Here is a 17,558-nt window from a genome sequence, read left to right as displayed (position 1 = left end):
AATATACCAACCTTTCATATCATATCACGCAGATCTGCGTTTTGCAAGCCTCTGGTTAGTTTAGAGTAGAAGCTATCCAGCAGATCTCATAAATCATTAACATACACTGAATAGCAAGTCGTGCACAGCCTACGCTACAAAACCATTGCAGTCTTCCATGCGGTACCATGGTAAAGTGCTTGTACAACGGTACTAAAAAACACAATAATGCCAAAGACAAAAACTTTAAAACCAATAAAATAAGATGGATTGTAGTTTAAAATATCAAATAGCACAATTCCTTAGTATTACTGTTGCCCAATAAGATGTCTGAGTTTGTGTTTTACCACCTTTGGCCAAAAACAGGTGACTTTGTTAAAATACATTGTCATGTGGAGGGTGAAAGGTCAAAGGAACATCTAATCAGAATGACCTTTCACTTACATTTGATGCATGTTAAAGGTCAACATTCGTCTTTTCAAAGATTTCCTAAAGTAACCAGCCTCATAATGTGCAATAAACCAGTTCAACGGAATTGACACACTCTCTGGAAATCATCAACACAATCTACAACCGTTTCTTCAAGACAAAAAAAAAAATGGCAGACTTCATAGTATCAATCTTTTTTAATGAAAACATACAGCAAAGTGGTTCATTTGCTTGATGCGTGAAGTGCTACGACAATGACGTTTCTTACAGTTCTTACGTACAACAACCGTTCTGCAGAGAAAGATTCCTTTCACATCAAGAAATGCCAACAAAGCTGGAGTAAACAAGTGCATAGGCAACCTCTCATCGAACAGTTGTTCTTCACACGGATTCCTGGTTTTTCAAATCACCATGCCAGGTAAAGTGCACCAAAAAGCAACTCGCACACATCCAAAACGCCCAACCATGCTGCAGTGAACACTAAGGCCACTTAGTAGCTTAAAGAATTCATAATGAAAGTTAAGCTGATGAGAAAAAGGCAATAATAGTTCATTATCCTGCTTCTAACATATTAAACTTTCGGTTCAGTCGCTGGCATTGATTGGTTTGACCCTATACAGACACATTTCATTTATTAAACCATTTAGTGCACAGACACAAGACGTATTTCCTTGGTATACGTTCCCATGCGTACTTAACGGATGTCCTTTAAATTGGACTGCTTAAATTACAAAATTATGTACAATCGTTGAGGACAAAAGTAGTGTTAATACATTTCTAAACACATTTTCATCCCATAAAGGTTATTGATGATTAAAAACAAACTCCTAGATTAGGTTGGCATGTGACTCCTTCAGAAGTAAATAGCTAGGACCCCTAACTAGGGCCGCTGATAGTATAGTGCTGTCGCTCCTCTTTAAGAGCCAAACTCCACAGTGTCAGGGGTGATGAGTTTGAATTCATAGTTTCCTCTGCCGTCCATATGGAGGTAGTGCTGTAAAGAAAAAAAGGACAATTTGGGCTTGAAGTGTAAGTTCGGTAATCTTCAACTCGCTTTGTATCGTTACAATGTTGGTAGTATATGAAAATGAACAATGTTTATGAGAAATTCATGTTTATTAGTCAGCAAAAGTCCCAAAAGATGACGTAAAACGCACTTCAGGGTTTTCGTGAAAACTATAGATTATACTTCCGCATTTTTGTATCCCCACCCACAGGAAGTCGGATCGGAGGGTTATTAACAGAACAGATATTGTAAGAGTAGGTTTATCCATGAAAATTGCGTCGTACTTTACTCTACCCTTTAAACAGCATTATGGTAGAAGTGGAACACTATGCCAACAGTTTCGTTTCTTGTACGCAACAGTGTTTTTCCAAATGAACTGATGAAATGGCAGTTTCTTTCAGTTTGTCCCCCTCCGTTGGCCTAAAACACAGTGGCATCCACTTTGAAATGAGACTACAAACACTGTTTGTATGCTTATTGGATCCTTCTCTGGAATCCTAACTCTCTCGCTCAATGTTTACTCTTTGAATTCTTGCACCTGGGAACAATACAAGTCAACAGCATTGTGGCTAAAAGTTTACTAAGAAGTATTTCCTACTCAAACAAGGCATTGACGCCCAGTGCATCATGGGTGTTGAAGTTTTCCTAACTATTTTAGCAAAAAGGGAAAACAACAGCCCTTTTAATCGGTTTTCTCTAGTAAGGTAGCACCAACTTGAAATATTTTATCTACTTAATTGACAGCCAAGTTGTGTTAAAAGCTCATTTTGTCAGCCGTGAAGTACCTTTTAAGCATATGGTGACCGCCAATAAATATTGATCATGGAGCAGCACCACTGATCTTACCTCATGATGCTTCCACAGGGACTTTCTGTGTGAGACTGTGAAAAGGGTGATGCCAACCTGCCAATTAAAAAGAGTAAACCACACAAGCAGGGACATTTCAGCAAAATGTATTGAAATATGAAGGGGAAATGTCTTTAGGATAGAGAAATCTCTTCAACGCAGATGTGATGCGATGTCCGGTACCTTTCTGCAGTGACTGTAGATGTAATCCTCCACGTCTACGCTCACGGCACTGGTGCACTCATCCAGGATGGCAAACTGGGGCTTATGGTAGAAGAGCCTGGCCATCTATGGAAAAAACATCATTTTATAAACCCTTAAACATCTCTAAATTCTCATTTACTAACAAATCTAATTTACTAATCCCCCCAAAAATGGTAGTACAAACTTCGGACAAACTAGATTTCAGTGTGGCCGGGGCTACGCATTAGGAAATTACAAGTTGAGAACTCTTTAAAGAAACTCAGATTTCTCTCACTTGGCTGCCATCATAACATCATGTGAAATGAAATAAATAGAAACTTTCTGAGTCATTGGAGGAGTACAGTCAGTCTAAAGGTGGTAGTGTAATAGTATTGTAAAACATCTGGGCTTTAACGCAAATTCTTGTGCAGTGGTTCAAAAACAGGATGTTAATGAGCTGAAGAAGTCAGTATACAATATCAGTATTGTTCCTTTGACTTCTGTCCCTGCAGCTGCTGTAAGTCACTTTGCCTTACTGTATGTCAGGCTTTGTTAAAAATGTCTTTGTTTACCGCCATTCTCTGCTTCTCTCCTCCACTGAGCACATCCATCCAGTCCTGAACGATGTCCCATGATCCCTCTCGCTCCAAAATGTGTCCTAACTGGACATTATCCAGGTACTCCTTCAGCACCTGCCACAAAAAAAACAGGACGATGGAATGAAAATGTTAAAAACTAGACATGGATCATTATAAACTTTTAAGAACTGCAGGAGTTTATATCGTAAAAACTAGTTTACAGTACCTGGTCAGAGATGCCTTTCTTCTTTTGGTCCTCATGGGTGTCTGGGTAGATCACCTGATCCCTCAGTGAGCCAAGGGTCATGTAAGGCCTCTGAAAGCAGACATAAAAGGGAAGTTATTCAGCTGTTGTGGTCCATTCAGATGTTCTGCTATGAGAAGGAGGGGGGTTTTTTTCACCTGAGGGACGTAGAAGAGCTTCCCCCTCTCTGGTTTCGTCAAGCTCCCACCGAACAGTGGCCACAACTAGAGGGAGACAGACAACCCAACATTTACAAGACAAAATCGAAGAGAGCCAAAATCAAGGGCAGAATTCCAGTCTGAGTACCACAGAAGTGCTCACCTCTCCAAGAACCCGGAAAAGTGAACTCTTTCCACACCCATTGGGACCACACACCAAAACATTGGCTCCGGATTTCACCTTTGAAGAGCAATACAAAATGAGATGAGCACACACATACACGCACTGTTCAAACATCACTCTGACAGGGATGGAAGCCAGACTAAAAAGTAAACAGGGTAATTGTTAAATTAAGTTTACGAATAAGTTGGAATTGCAAGATTATTCACAATTATGAAAAAAAGTTGCAAATGCAAGAAACTGTTGCAATTCCAAAAAAGTCACAATTGCGAGACATGGTTATAATTAAAGTTGCAATTACAAAAAAGTTGCAAATGTAAGATATGAAATCATCTTGTGATTATGAAATAATGAAAAACAGTCGCAATTACAAGAAAAAAAAAGCAATTACAAGAAAAAAAAGCAATTACGATTACAATTACATTATAAAATGTAGAACTTATAAACGGTGAACAGATATCAATTTCAAAATTGTGAGAGAAAAGTCATGAGCTGACAAAAATCGACTAAACTATCAAATTAAACCATGTAATAACCATGTGGAACGCACCTCAAAGCTCAGATCTCTGATCAGAATGTCTCCGTTAGGTGTAGCCAGGGGTGTGTGTTCGAACCTGATGAGAGATCACATATTAAATTCATCATAGCTGGTTCTCCTGACGGTGAAGCACTGCAATTGTGAGGACTGAGGAAAGCTGCTCTTACTTGATGATATGGTCTACGTTGATGATTCTTCCACTTCCAGGGATCAGTGTGAGCTTTTCTGAAGTGTCTGTTCATGAAAAACCATGAACATACAGTTAAAAAATCAACTACGCATCTCTCTTAAGTTTGTTTTGGAGCTTGAGAGTTTCAGAAGCTTACCTTTCTCTGAATGAGACACCATGGTGCGTTCGTATTTCCCAGAATTCAGCTCTTTCAGGACCCTCATGAGCTCAGTGATGCGAGCAGTGAAGCTGAAGGGAAAGACAAACTCGTTTTATAGCATCAAATGTGTTGTACTTGTACCACACAACGTCAAGTTTTTATTTAAATTAAATGAAACATGCTGATGCAATGTGATGAGGATGTGTGAACTTTTACCCTGACAGACGTGTCATTTCTCTGCCTGCAAGGACGATTCTGCCCAACGCCTGCGACATACGCAGCAGCATTCGGCCACTCTGGTAGTAGTCCTGCAGGAGAACATGGATAATCAAGCCCTGGATCTCATTATTTCAAATAAATATTACGTTTTGCTCGGAAAGAGCATGCATTGTGAATGCAATCAAGGGCTACAAACTAGGAATAATCACAATGTCAGGAGTGAAGTTTTACCTCCAGCAGTTCAGCATGGGAGCTGGTCAGGTGTCGAGGGTGAGACAAATTAAGGAATGGACGACTCACCACTAAATACCCAACAACGGTAGCAAAATCTGGAACAAGAGAGAACAACATTCATCTTTTACAGTCCATGTTCATGTATTTATATGTTATCTTGGCAAGATAACGAAACTTCCTCTTACACTTGGCGATAATGCTGTCCACCATACCCATGGAGAAACGGAAAAAGATGAAATTGTGCAGATGATCGACCTGCAAACAAACTCAGTTCAGCCAATAAACTATTAAATTAACCACGCCATGCAAACCTTCATTTTAAGGGTTTATATCGGTAGCATACAGATTATAGGCCGATATTAGAGTATTATATATATTTACTTGTGGATGCTCATTTCATTACGCTACATTACGCTAATAATGTAATAACACTGTTAAAATGTAAACAAAAATAATATAATACAAGATTTTTCATAATGTATGTGAATCCTAAATTTACTTGCATCATTTAAAACAGCTGATTTTAGTTAGTAGTGCTGTCAAATCGATTAATCATGATTAATCGCATCTAACATAAAAGTTTGTAAATACTGTATATAATGTGTGTATATATATATATTAGTGCTGTCAAATCGATTAATCATGATTAATCGCATCTAACATAAAAGTTTGTAAATACTGTATATAATGTGTGTATATATATATATTAGTGCTGTCAAATCGATTAACATAAATGCATGTACTGTTAACAGACGCATATCATGAAGATATATGGACATTAGTAATGTTGTAAAATCTGTAAAACAGTGTTTCTCGTCTAATTTTGTTCCAGGAGATAATCCTAAAGGGTTTGATTGGAAACAAAGCCGCAATAGCCTTAATATTTTAATTAAATAATAATACAAACTTAATCAAATTAATAAATAAATAATACTTATAAATAAATAAATAAAACAGAGATATATAGTGGTGTCAAATCGATTAATCGTGATTATTACATTATTCACATGGTCACATACTCACCAGTTTCTTGAAGGTTGAATGAATGGTCTGTTTCTCCCTGACATTTCCATTGTAGAAGGCAATCTCCTCACTGTAAGACAAGTGTGCATCAACATTTGAGCAAAAACATTTATAGTAGACAAAGCTATACTAGATCCAACTAGGAAAGGTCACCTGTTTGTGATGAGACGAGAGTTGACGTATCGGTATTCTCCTTCGTACTTCTGTTCGGTCACTGTCATCTTACCGATCGGCCTGCGCAGACGGGTCAGGAAGAGGCCGGAGATAAGTAGGTAAGCCATCATAGACGCGGGACCCTGTGTAAAGAGACCAACAGATCTTCAAAATATCCAGTGGCATTTTTCCAAAGAAGAATTTCACATCGTCTTTCCTAAACTCACCTGAGCTCCGATTGCTGTTGTCAGTTTGAATATGTACAAGCCGATATCCAACAGTGGCTGGAGAGGGGTGAGGGAAGTAAAAGAAAATCGTTGCAAACACAGTTCATCTAAATAAAAGAAACATCTGCTCTTAATGGGAAAGTAAAACTGGTATTTTAGACAAAAGCGTGTCGTACCTTGCTGAGGTTGGAGTAAAGCTCCACAACACTGTTACAGAACCGCTCCACATCCTGCGTCAGCAGCTGATCAGCATTAGCAATGCGGTTATCCAGGTTTCCCATCTTGTAGTACGTATATCCCCTAAGAACCCAAAGAGAGTGACATTAGTAATTAGATTCTTACATTTTCTTCAGAGAATCATCAGTCCTATCACTCAGTGAGGTAAAAGTTGACTCTCCGCGACAATCCGGTGTCCTGATATTGGCACCATATCGGTTATTGGCTGATATTAGTTTTGTTACTTATAATATTTTTTGTTTAAAGTATTTTTCATATATGTTTACATTTACATGACCTTTTTTACATAGTGGTCAGTTAATATTTTTAAGACTAAAATGTTTAATTCATCTCAAAATGAAAGCATTATAGACTTATTTTAAATAAGTAAATTTTTCACAAAAATGTATATTTACACTAAATACTTCAGAATTTGAATGTCAATGCATCCATTTTAATAAATCATAATCCAGCATAATCCAGTATGAGCAAATATAATAAAAATGCATTGCTAAAAATGCAAAATAGCATTATGGAGTTTTTCCATTTTTGTAAAGAATATTTAAGTTGGAACATTTGCGCCTTTCACACATACTAAGAGATCATATGTAAACAACAGGACCTTTTAAAAAATGCCGGTAAATCAGTTCTGGCAATTTCCCGGTATGAGAAGTTGTGATATAATCGGTATGATGCTGTGTGTGAACAAAGAATGAAAATTATGAGGTCTGAACTTGCTGACGTAAGAAGTTTGCTTTGAGGAAATCATAAAGCTATTTACGGTAAGTTTTTTATTGTTTTTCTATAAACATGTGCTAGACGAAGATGGTATCTTACTGGTGAAAAGACAGAATGCCATTGCATGTGTGAACAGCACGTTTGTGTGTTTACGGAAAACGTCGTTCTGGAAATTGTACGGTAATTTAACGGCATTGCTGTGTGAAAGGTGCAAATGTCACGGCAGTGATGGGTCTTACTTCAGGTACTCATCGTAGAGATGTTTGGTAAGTCTCACACGAAAGCACAGCTTCAGTTCATTCAAGCCCAACTTCAGGAAGTTGTTCACCAAGGCAATCTGAATGATTGAAATGCAACCATTTACAACATGTTTCTATACCAACAAACTCATACAATTCTTGCATGCAGCTCTCTCACTGATATTAAACAAATGCATTCTAGCCTCAAAGATGTCATAAAAGTGCTGATGTCAACAGGAAGTACATATTAAGGTTGTTATTGGGAAGCAGTTTTAGTGTTGAATTCATAGATTAGACTGTTAATATTCTCAGAACTCCTCTGACTATGAACAATTACCGACTCTGATAAAAAGCAGAAACTTACAATTGGCATGGCCGTGATAAAGTTGTATAAGTACTTCTTGAAACCTTCAGTGGATCGACCAATGATCGCACTGCAAACCACAACGTGCACACAAACACATGCAGACATGGTTAATGCAGAAGGGAATAAACACACATCCTGCAATTCTTTCCTTCACGTGCATGAAAAACTAAATTAATGCAAATTCTCTTTAAGGAAGCACACATTCATGACTACATTTGTAGACCAGAGGAGATCTGAAAAGTGAGCATGTGAGGAAACACAATGGACAGGTTCAGTGATGTAAATTACATGATGCCACCACATCTGGAACAATACATTAGTGTTCACACAGCACACGAAGATACAGTAAATTACCCCAGGAATGACAGTCAGGTAGGAATAAAAGTGCCTCTTGAACAATTTGATATCTCGGCTAATGATTCCACTGTCAAAGATTACAAAAATAAAAATAAATAAGAATCAAATCACATTAAAGCAATATTTAACTGGGTGCCTGGCATCTTCACAAAGTGAAATAGTGATATATTTGACAGCACTAACACATTTGAAGTCTAGATCCACACAGTACCTTTCAATCATAGTGCCGTTCTGAATCATCCAGACGTCACAATAGGTCCGAGTCACAAGCATCATTGCGATCAGGAACAGGTACCATGTCTGTGACAACGTGAAAAACAATAATGAACTGAAATCATTTACTTATTTAGCAGATTTACACACAAAATTATGTACAAGTTTGGAGTTGGAGTCTCTTCAGCTCACCAAGGCTATATTTATTTGATAAAAAAAATACAGTAAAAACTAATATTATTATATATTATTAATATTTTAAAAAACTATTTTCTATTTGAATATATATTTAAATGGAATTTATTCCTGTGATGAAAAGCTGAATTTTCAGGATCATTACTCCAGTCTTCAGTGTCACATGATCCATCAGAAATCATTCTAATATACTGATTTGCTGCTCAAGAAACATTTTGTATGATTATCGATGTTGTAGTTGTTTAATATTTTTGTGGAAACCGTGACACATTTTTACTTTAGGATTCTTTGATAGAAAGTTAAACATTTATTTAAAATGCATTTTTTTGTAACCATGTAAAAAGTCCTTACTGTCACTTTTGATCAATTTAATGCATCCTTGTTAAATAAAAATATTAATTTCTAAAATCACTTGCCTCTGATTAGCAAAAAAAAAAAAAAAAGTTCAACTTCCAGTTTCAGTAACAACTGTCGTCAAGCCATTACATGGGCACATTAAAAAGTAGGTTACAACTCTCACCTCTTTACACAACAATCTCGGCACCATAATCTTGAGGATCCGTGCAATCCGGATGAAAAAAAGCTTGTCCACAGCGGCTCTCTCTTTCTTGCCATCTTTCTGTTGGTTTTAAAACACAACAAGTGTTGAAAGTCAAAGGAAACTCATGGAATATAGTCTCACAAAGCCAGACCTTGAACTAAAGATCATGATTGCCACTTATTAAGTAATAATAAATATGAATAGTGAAAATGTGAGACTGCAGAAAAAAAGTACAGACTATCAGACAGTTCTGTTCAAGGATATTCAGTACCTCAATTAAAACTAGCAGATTTGATAACAGATAATAACAGATTTGATGTCACTATCCTTGAACACTACAGCAAACCCAGTAAAAGACTATACAGAAGATTATATATACTATAATAGTATATATATATATATATATACACTACACATACAGTTCTCTCACCTCACTGTTCAGATCATTGGGAGAACCCTTCTTCCTGTTGAGAATGATGACATGGATCAAAAAATAATAATAGCACCCATAAACAATAGTAGTTGATTAGGTCTAATCATATTGAATATGAAGCGCTATATAAATAGTGCTTTTTTTTGTTGGTGAAAAAGTATGCTTAATACTCAGAAATCGAGTGAGTTCAAGGTGTTCAAGACTAGTTCAACCACTAAAAACCTACTATAAATGTTTTTTTTTTAATGCAAACTGTGGCAACATTTGTCCAACGAACACTGTCCTTTATGAAAGAGTCCTTTGTTGGACAGTGAGACTGCAACAATTAATAATCATGTTCAATAAACTTCATCTAGATTTAAATTATTGTATTTCAATATTTAAGGTCATGATATAGGCTGCGTCATAAAACCTAGAGAGGTGCCTACCTAGACAGCACATTTGGAGCATCGCAGTATATTAGGTTTTGACACATGGCCATTAAACTAGACTAAATTGGCTGGGGTCACTCTGACACTGAACTCCAGCCCTTATCTGAATTCATGCATTAGACACTTTATGTGCGTTTTTTTACATACCTGTTAAGTCCAGCGGATCTTCGTCTCTGCTTTATGAAGTATAAAACGAGTAGGACACCGCCAGCTACAGCGGAGTTCTTCGCTGTCAAGTACTTACTGACGGCCGCCATGTTTCCTACTGAGACGGTCCGAGAACAGCGCCACACACAAGCAAGCCCGGAAGAGAGAGAGAGATTCCATCCCTCTACCGGCTACCGTACTCATGATGACCTCATCATCACACCATCATCATGAACCTGCTCCGTGTTTAACCCTTTAGGAAACCGTGCACATTACTTACGGGAGATAAAGCCTAATTAATTAATAACCATGTTGAAGTAACACAGGTCTTACTCGGAAATTACAGATTTCACTTTAGTAGATTATAACTTTTATTATCATATTTTTATGCTTTAACAACATAACGAAACAGCCAGGGGGTTAAAAGAACGGGCTTATTTTATATATTATAATTACAATATTTAGATAAGTCGATCCACAAATAAACACTACCTTGGTATTAAACAAAACACATTAAAGAGACATCGCGATCTTTATAGCTTTCATACTAAACAGACGTTTTCTATTTTTGAAAGCTATACAAAGAAAATTGTCGTATGTTGTTGGATACATTTTCATTTTTAATGGGCCAAAAGTTGACATTTTCAACAACAACAAAAAAACGTATGAAGATAATCAAATGCACAGTTGTCGTTTTTGCAATAATGTGTGTATTGTGTATATATATATTTATTTATACACAATAAAATATGTTGTTTAATTATTATTATTATTTTTTACAATTATTTGCTGTAAAGGATTGCTTTGTATGCAAAAAAAATGTTTTGAGGGTGAGACAAAACCTGTCCACTTTTATTTAAAATATATTATATATATTACAAAACATGCATATATAACACACGGTAAAACTGGAGTAAAATTTACCCACAACACGAACGTAAACACATGATTACACATTTTAAACGGCCTTTTTCATAGCATGCGATTTTATTTAATAATAACAACCATTACGAACAAATCTAGACATAAAAAATTGCTAATTACATATTTAATAATAATAATAAAAACTCGATTTGCATTGTTCTTCCGCTTTGTATCAGATGCGGAAGTGACGCACGGTGCTGCCAGGGCTCGCTGCTGTGCGTAGCATTCGCATCCGACGTAAGAGCGCGAGACAGACAACATCATCAGACGCGAGCGAAATACTGGATTAATTCGCAAGCTACAAAAACAACCAGCGACCGTACGTACCCACAGTTACTATCCGATTAATATACATGGCTTTAGCTGCCCACTTGTGCGGGATTTTGTTTGGGAAAAATAAGCGGATGGATGGAGGAGTGGGACATGTAACGTTTGTGAATTGGAATAAAGTGGGATGCGAGATGCTGCTGTTGGCCTACACCGAGCCGCTGCGCTGCATCCTGCGTGCACAATGTCACGTCTATTATGACGTGTTTGCGCATAAAAGCACGGTCATCATATGCAGTGATGCTAAAAGCTATCCTTTTATTCTTGCATGTAAAATATTAATTGACCGACCGGTAGAGTCAGTTTACAATCGGGACTCCAGGCTAATTGAAAACCACACTTGTGTTTCAGAGGCACTGAGGCAGATGCATCGAATGCGATGCGTTATGCACATTTGCTTTGGATCAGATTATTATTTATTTTTTTCAATTAATTTACATGTTGGTGCACATTTTGAATCTCATATCTCGGATGCACTCAACCAACTCGACGTTGCATCTGACATAAGCACGCGATTTAACACATTTATTTTCATAATCTCGACAGTTTCTTGATAGGTCATTGAGTAACACAGGATCTGTCTTTTTACATGTTACTAAATTCATGCAATGCATTAAAAATCGAATATATATCAAAATATATGGTGGCTTTGTGTTTCCAGACATCAAATTTGATTGACTGGTCTAGAGAGGATGACTTGTGGTTATAGAGGGACTGAATTAATTCAAATACGTATTACACGTGATTAAACTGAACCTTGGCAAAGGTTTTTTTTCTTTTTCTTTGTCCATACCAATACTTGTATGTATTATTTTGTGTCCAATAGCCACTATGGAGAACCATTAATCATGTCTTAAACAGCCATGTATGAGACACATCATGGCCATATTCCAGGATGACAATGTCAAGATTCATCAGGCTCAAATTGTGAAAGAATGGTTGGGAGGGAGCATGGATCATCATTTTCACACATGAATTGAACCTCTGAGTCACTCCAGACCTTAAAATTTCATTTCATTTATTTATGTATTCTCTTTTCATGGTAATGCAACGCAAAATACAACAACAACAATCCAACAGACACAACAAAAATACATTCCATGACAAGAAGAACAGGAGGATGAAGAAAATAAAAAATCTTATGAACTCCTACCCCATTCTTATATTAAAAAAGTTACAAATTACAAATTAGATGGCCTCACCGACATGACAATAAATAACAAAACCAAAAAAATAGCAATTGAAAGTTCATCAAAAATCATTGAAAGTTTTTGGGATGTGCTGGAGGAGACTTTACAGAGTGCTGGACTCTTGCATTGTCAATACAAGATATTGACCAAAACTTTATGCACCTCGTGATGGAAATAACATTCCAACATTTATTTCAATCAAGAAAAGTGATGCACAATACAACTGTCTAGTAATAGATCATTGTTTGGTTGTATGTAATGTCTTCTGATGCCTTCCTCTTTATAGGTGCAGAAAGATAAACATCATGAACCCTGTTTATAACCCTGCGTCATCAGGGGTTCCTTATGCCAACTCTAAAGGAATAGGATACCCAGGTAACCAGAGATGAGCTCTGTCTCACTTGCATGCAATCGATAGGAAATGTTTGGAGTTTTCACACTATATACAATTAAGTTCCAGCACATTGTCTTTGTTGTTATTGTTTATTGCTGTCATTTTTATTTATTTATTTATTTCTCCTGGTCTTCTTGCAGCGGGATTCCCTATGGGTTATGCAGCGGCAGCTCCAGCGTACTCCCCCAGCATGTACCCTGGTGCTAATCCAGCCTTCCCAACAGGTAAGAGAAGTCCAAACTCGCTCAACTTTACAGCCGAAACACAGCTGTTTATAATGCAATGAGTTATTACAGGGCTCTCCCTTGCTCAGCCAAGAAATATTTCCATAGGTTTTGATTTTAGCTATGGTTTAAGAAGCTAGAAAGTGGAGTTCTTTGAGCTTACTTTGTTTTTTTTAATTATCAGTATTGTTCTTTAACGTTTTGTGTTATACCTCAACAGTACAGCTTAAAGACAGTCAACTTGAAATGACATTCACTGCCCATTTTGCTTTCACAATCTTTAGTGATGCACCAAAATGATTTTTTTTTTACAGAAACAATGAAACCGAAGTTAAAGTTTCATTTAGAGGAATTGAAAATCAAATGTATTTAATAATCACTTTACTAATCAAATGTATTTCATATTAAATAGTCAAATAAAACTATGTTGTATGTACACATTTAAGTTGCATGTAAGGCAGTTTTATATCAATTTTCGAATGATAGGCTGGTAATTATTTTGCTACTCCAGTTTATTGTTGAAATATAAACATTTAAATGGTGGCTGTAATAAATTCTTGCTTTCATGACAAATTTATTCAAACATACATACATTAAATAATGAAGACAACAGATTAAGTAAAAATATAATGAAGATGTAATATAGTGCAGTCGGCCTTGCCACAGTAAATAGCATCAAAACCACATTTTATTTTCCTTTTAAAATTGACAGAAACAGGCTTAGACTTTTTCATTTTAAAAGTAACAAAGCATATTGCGATTATTGGGTGTGCTAGGAATAATGTTACGTTTTGTTCACGCATCATCTGAAAACAGCACATCATAAAAGATCCCAATTCATCAAAATGAAGATTGATTAAAAATCAATGCCGTCTGTGTTTGAATGGGTGAATGTGAGGCATAAATGTAAAGCGCTTTGGTGGCCATTGCATCTGTGAAAGCGCTATATAAATGCAGTCCATTTACCATTTAAAAATGACAAATCGCTATTGTCAATCCAGCTCTAGCATCCACACAGCTACCTGTTGTAGCTTATCCACATCGGGTTCACGAAATAGACACTGAAACAGTCAACACACACCAACGGAGAAGCGCTTAATCATGTCACAGTTTCGGTCGCTGATTTTGGACTGGACGAATATTTTTGTATGGGAAATTTCCAGTGTAAAATATGTTCGAGAAAAATACAGGGTGGTACTTAATTTTATCCAACTATTTTTATTCATAGGGTCATGTGTGATGCTCACTTTTTAAATGCAATGTTGAAAATTACTTAATTTTTTTTGCCTCTTTAAATGCATTGTCATCCCTACAGGTTATGCTCCCGGGACCCCTTTCAAAATGTCCTGCTCCCCAACAACAGGTGCTGTACCCCCCTATTCCTCATCACCCAACCCCTACCCTGCTGCCGTATACCCTGTGAGAAGTCCCTACCAACAGCAGAACCCCTACGCACAGGTAAGGCGATGCAACCATGAAAATCATTTTCATCATCTTATTTTTTATGGAATTTTGCAGTATTTATTATAAATGATTTATCAGTATATATATATATATAAAAAAAGACTTCCCCTCCCTCTTGCAACGACTTCTCTGAGATAACGTGTTTACTGGCACGAGGGCGGGACAACCTGTCACTCACATGACATCACGGCAATAGCAAATGACATCCATCCAATCAACTCCCAAAGGACAAAATCAAGTTCCACCCTAAATTTTTTCTCTAGTTTGAGAAGTCGTTTCAAAAGAAGTCGGAAAGAAAATACTATCGCAACTTCTGTTTCATGCCGTCTTTATAGCATAAGTAATGTCAACCCAGGCCTGTATTTTAAGAAATTAGATGTTTTTTCCACAGCAGCAAGGCACTTACTACACACAGCCCCTTTATGCAGCGCAGCCCCATGTCATTCATCATACAACGGTGGTCCAGCCCAACGGCATGCCGGCGGCCATGTATGCCCCTCAAATTCCCCAACCCCGTCCTAACGGAGTCGCCATGGGAATGGTTGGAGGCACCACCATGGCGATGTCGGCTGGTGAGTCTCATGGTAATAATCATTGGAAATTCATGTAGTTGGACAAAAAAGGGTGAAAATACTTTTTCCTTCGCAGGGACGTTATTAACTACTCACTCTCCAACCCCGGTCGCGCCCCACCCCTCAATGCCCACGTACCGCCAGCCCGCCACTCCTACCTACAGTTACGTGCCCCCGCAGTGGTGAACACGACACTGTGAGTGCAAATCCCACATGTTTACTAGCTCTTAAAGTGCGCTCACATGTACCGAAATTTCACTGGTGAAATCCAGGATTCTACACTATTGGGAATTTCATGTGAGGACGAAAGATTTCCCCATGCAGATTTCGAATTGGGTTCAGTTGGTCACGTGAATTCACCAAGTTGACTGACAGACAGCTGCTTAGTTTAAAAGTGATTCCTGTGTGAGCTGTTCTTCATACATTGCTACACTATTTACAATAGATACATTTTGCCTGTAAAATTTCACCAAATGTATCTAATGTGATCGCACTTTCACTGAGTTTACTGGCCCTCGAGATCCATTTTCTTCCAGAGATTACTTCCGACCTTGATTAAATGGATTCGAAAACGGTAAAACTCAACTGTTTAACTCTAGGGGAGTTGGAAAATGAGTTTTCCAAAAAAAAGTGTTGTGTTCCTTTAAGTCAGTAGGCAGAGTAGGGGGTCTTTTGTGGCTGTTCGAACACATTCGACCACGTGTTTTTCACTACGAAAGCAATCCGGGCGAATGTGTTTTTCACTACCTCTGGAAGTGGATGAAAGCGGACACGGTCAAAGCGTTTTAGACCCTGTTTACACCTGTATTTAGCGTCGTCCAGGTGTAAACAGGGCCTTTGATTAGGGTTGGAGATAAACTGCACAGGAAATTGGATCTCGAGTTGAGAATCCCTGGTGTATACACTAACAAAATAACATGATTTTGTCGTCCCTATTTGAAATAATTGTCTTTTTGTCATCTTTAGGTCAAAAGATGGTAGATATGCATTCTCACTATCCAGTATTTTACAATTGGAGCTGACACTACAAGTGCTATCAGCAAGTTGCTCTTCCTTCCAAACATAATGTGAATCCGACTCCAGTTGGCAGATGAAAGGAAAGAGTATCTTCCCAGTCCGGCTCTAAAACAACTTCCCATCCTTCACTCATTCTACGACATATCTCACGGCCGAAGAACAGACAAGCTCTTCATGCTGAATTGTATTGTGTGGACTGTCTTGCAGTTTTTAGCTAACTCTTTAATTGGTGAAACCGGAAAGGGAGTTGGAATTAGTTTTATTGGAATACCTATTGAATGCATGTATACATAAAAAAAAAAAAAAATCCCATCAGCACTAGCTCATTCTACCAGCTATGACAGATGCAAAACCATCAGCAGTTATCTCAAGCAAAAATCCAAAGGGATTGGGAGAAAAACAACTGTACATTAAATGCAATGTCTTAATTGTGATTTCATACAACAAGATATTAATAACGTTAGCATTTATAATAACTTTTTTTGTTTGTTATTTTTCCTGGTTTTAATTTGGGTATTTGTAACTGCAGGCATGGTTCGTCTTCTCTGGGTGACGGTGTGTTTGTTACTGCTTTGCCCCGCTTGAAGACGAACCCTTAGGGTTTGTGCCTCCGCTTCATATGCCTGTTTTTAGTTGATAAGTTTTATCACTCTACACACTCTTGCTGCAGTTAATTGTTGCACTAATTGCCTGTGTGTGTACATAAATTGGTTGATTGAGCTGTATTGGTGCTGAGAGCATGCTTACTCATTTGTGTACGTCTGGCTTGGTTTTCTTCACTTTTAAAGTCTGACCGAGAAATTAACTTTGGAATCGCAGAGTTTGCGTAATTTTAAGTGGTTAATTGTTTGTGCTTAATTCAAGAAAAAAAGAAAACTCAATTAAGTTTATTTGATAACACTACTGGTGGTTACCTTTTGAGGAGGTGAATTTGATTTTAGTTATTATTGACCCAAATCTCTACATTGCTTGTTTCCTCAAGATTACACAGTAACTGAATTTCATTGTCTTTTTACTTTAAACATTGCCTATGTCACTTCGGTTAAAGAATGTTTTGTAATGTTTAATGTGTTTTCGTTTTGTATTTTCAAAAAAGACCAACAAATAAATACAATAATAAATTAGAAGTTTTCTAGTTTTACTTTTGATGTGTTAGATAGCAATTAAAGACACTGTCTTTAGTGTCTTAAAGGTTCTGGTCATGGAAAAAGAATGATCTAGTAATCAAAAATGACTGGAGAA

General features: G+C 37.2%; 2 protein-coding genes across 7 annotated transcripts; one reads left to right on the top strand and one right to left on the bottom strand.

Moving 5' to 3' along the window:
- Positions 1–74: 74 nt before the first annotated feature.
- On the bottom strand, positions 75–10,484 carry abcd3a (ATP-binding cassette, sub-family D (ALD), member 3a). 3 transcript variants are annotated; one of them, XM_079601615.1, is made up of 23 exons: positions 10,205–10,484; positions 9,624–9,657; positions 9,173–9,271; positions 8,456–8,544; positions 7,885–7,954; positions 7,521–7,618; positions 6,504–6,627; positions 6,328–6,384; positions 6,101–6,243; positions 5,948–6,017; positions 5,110–5,179; positions 4,922–5,019; positions 4,688–4,779; positions 4,469–4,560; positions 4,310–4,376; positions 4,155–4,218; positions 3,587–3,664; positions 3,424–3,489; positions 3,248–3,337; positions 3,016–3,135; positions 2,444–2,548; positions 2,261–2,317; positions 75–1,402 (listed from the first exon to the last, which is right to left on the bottom strand). In XM_079601615.1, the coding sequence occupies exons 1-23, from the start codon at positions 10,312–10,314 to the stop codon at positions 1,325–1,327; spliced, it is 1,971 nt and encodes a 656-aa protein (XP_079457741.1). In that variant the 5' UTR covers positions 10,315–10,484; the 3' UTR covers positions 75–1,324. The 3 variants fall into 3 exon arrangements, with proteins under 3 accessions (XP_079457741.1, XP_079457742.1, XP_079457743.1); XM_079601616.1 differs by lacking the exon at positions 7,885–7,954 and adding an exon at positions 8,242–8,311 and having other exon boundaries at positions 589–1,402; positions 10,205–10,420; XM_079601617.1 differs by lacking the exons at positions 9,624–9,657; positions 10,205–10,484 and having other exon boundaries at positions 589–1,402; positions 7,885–8,311; positions 9,173–9,260.
- Positions 10,485–11,274: 790 nt separating this feature from the next.
- Positions 11,275–17,521, top strand: fam168b (family with sequence similarity 168 member B). 4 transcript variants are annotated; one of them, XM_079601492.1, is made up of 7 exons: positions 11,275–11,447; positions 12,932–13,020; positions 13,180–13,263; positions 14,579–14,721; positions 15,119–15,299; positions 15,376–15,495; positions 16,266–17,521. In XM_079601492.1, the coding sequence occupies exons 2-6, from the start codon at positions 12,951–12,953 to the stop codon at positions 15,483–15,485; spliced, it is 588 nt and encodes a 195-aa protein (XP_079457618.1). In that variant the 5' UTR covers positions 11,275–11,447; positions 12,932–12,950; the 3' UTR covers positions 15,486–15,495; positions 16,266–17,521. The 4 variants fall into 4 exon arrangements, with proteins under 4 accessions (XP_079457618.1, XP_079457617.1, XP_079457620.1 ...); XM_079601491.1 differs by having other exon boundaries at positions 11,298–11,447; positions 15,104–15,299; positions 16,266–17,405; XM_079601494.1 differs by lacking the exon at positions 15,376–15,495 and having other exon boundaries at positions 11,298–11,447; positions 16,266–17,452.
- The last annotated feature ends 37 nt before the right edge of the window (positions 17,522–17,558 follow it).

This window comes from Phoxinus phoxinus (genome assembly GCF_949152265.1).
Source record: "Phoxinus phoxinus genome assembly, chromosome: 24".
NCBI classification, from domain to species: Eukaryota; Metazoa; Chordata; class Actinopteri; order Cypriniformes; family Leuciscidae; genus Phoxinus; species Phoxinus phoxinus.
Note: the sequence above shows the minus strand (reverse complement) of the source record. Positions and strands in the feature narration are given on the sequence as shown.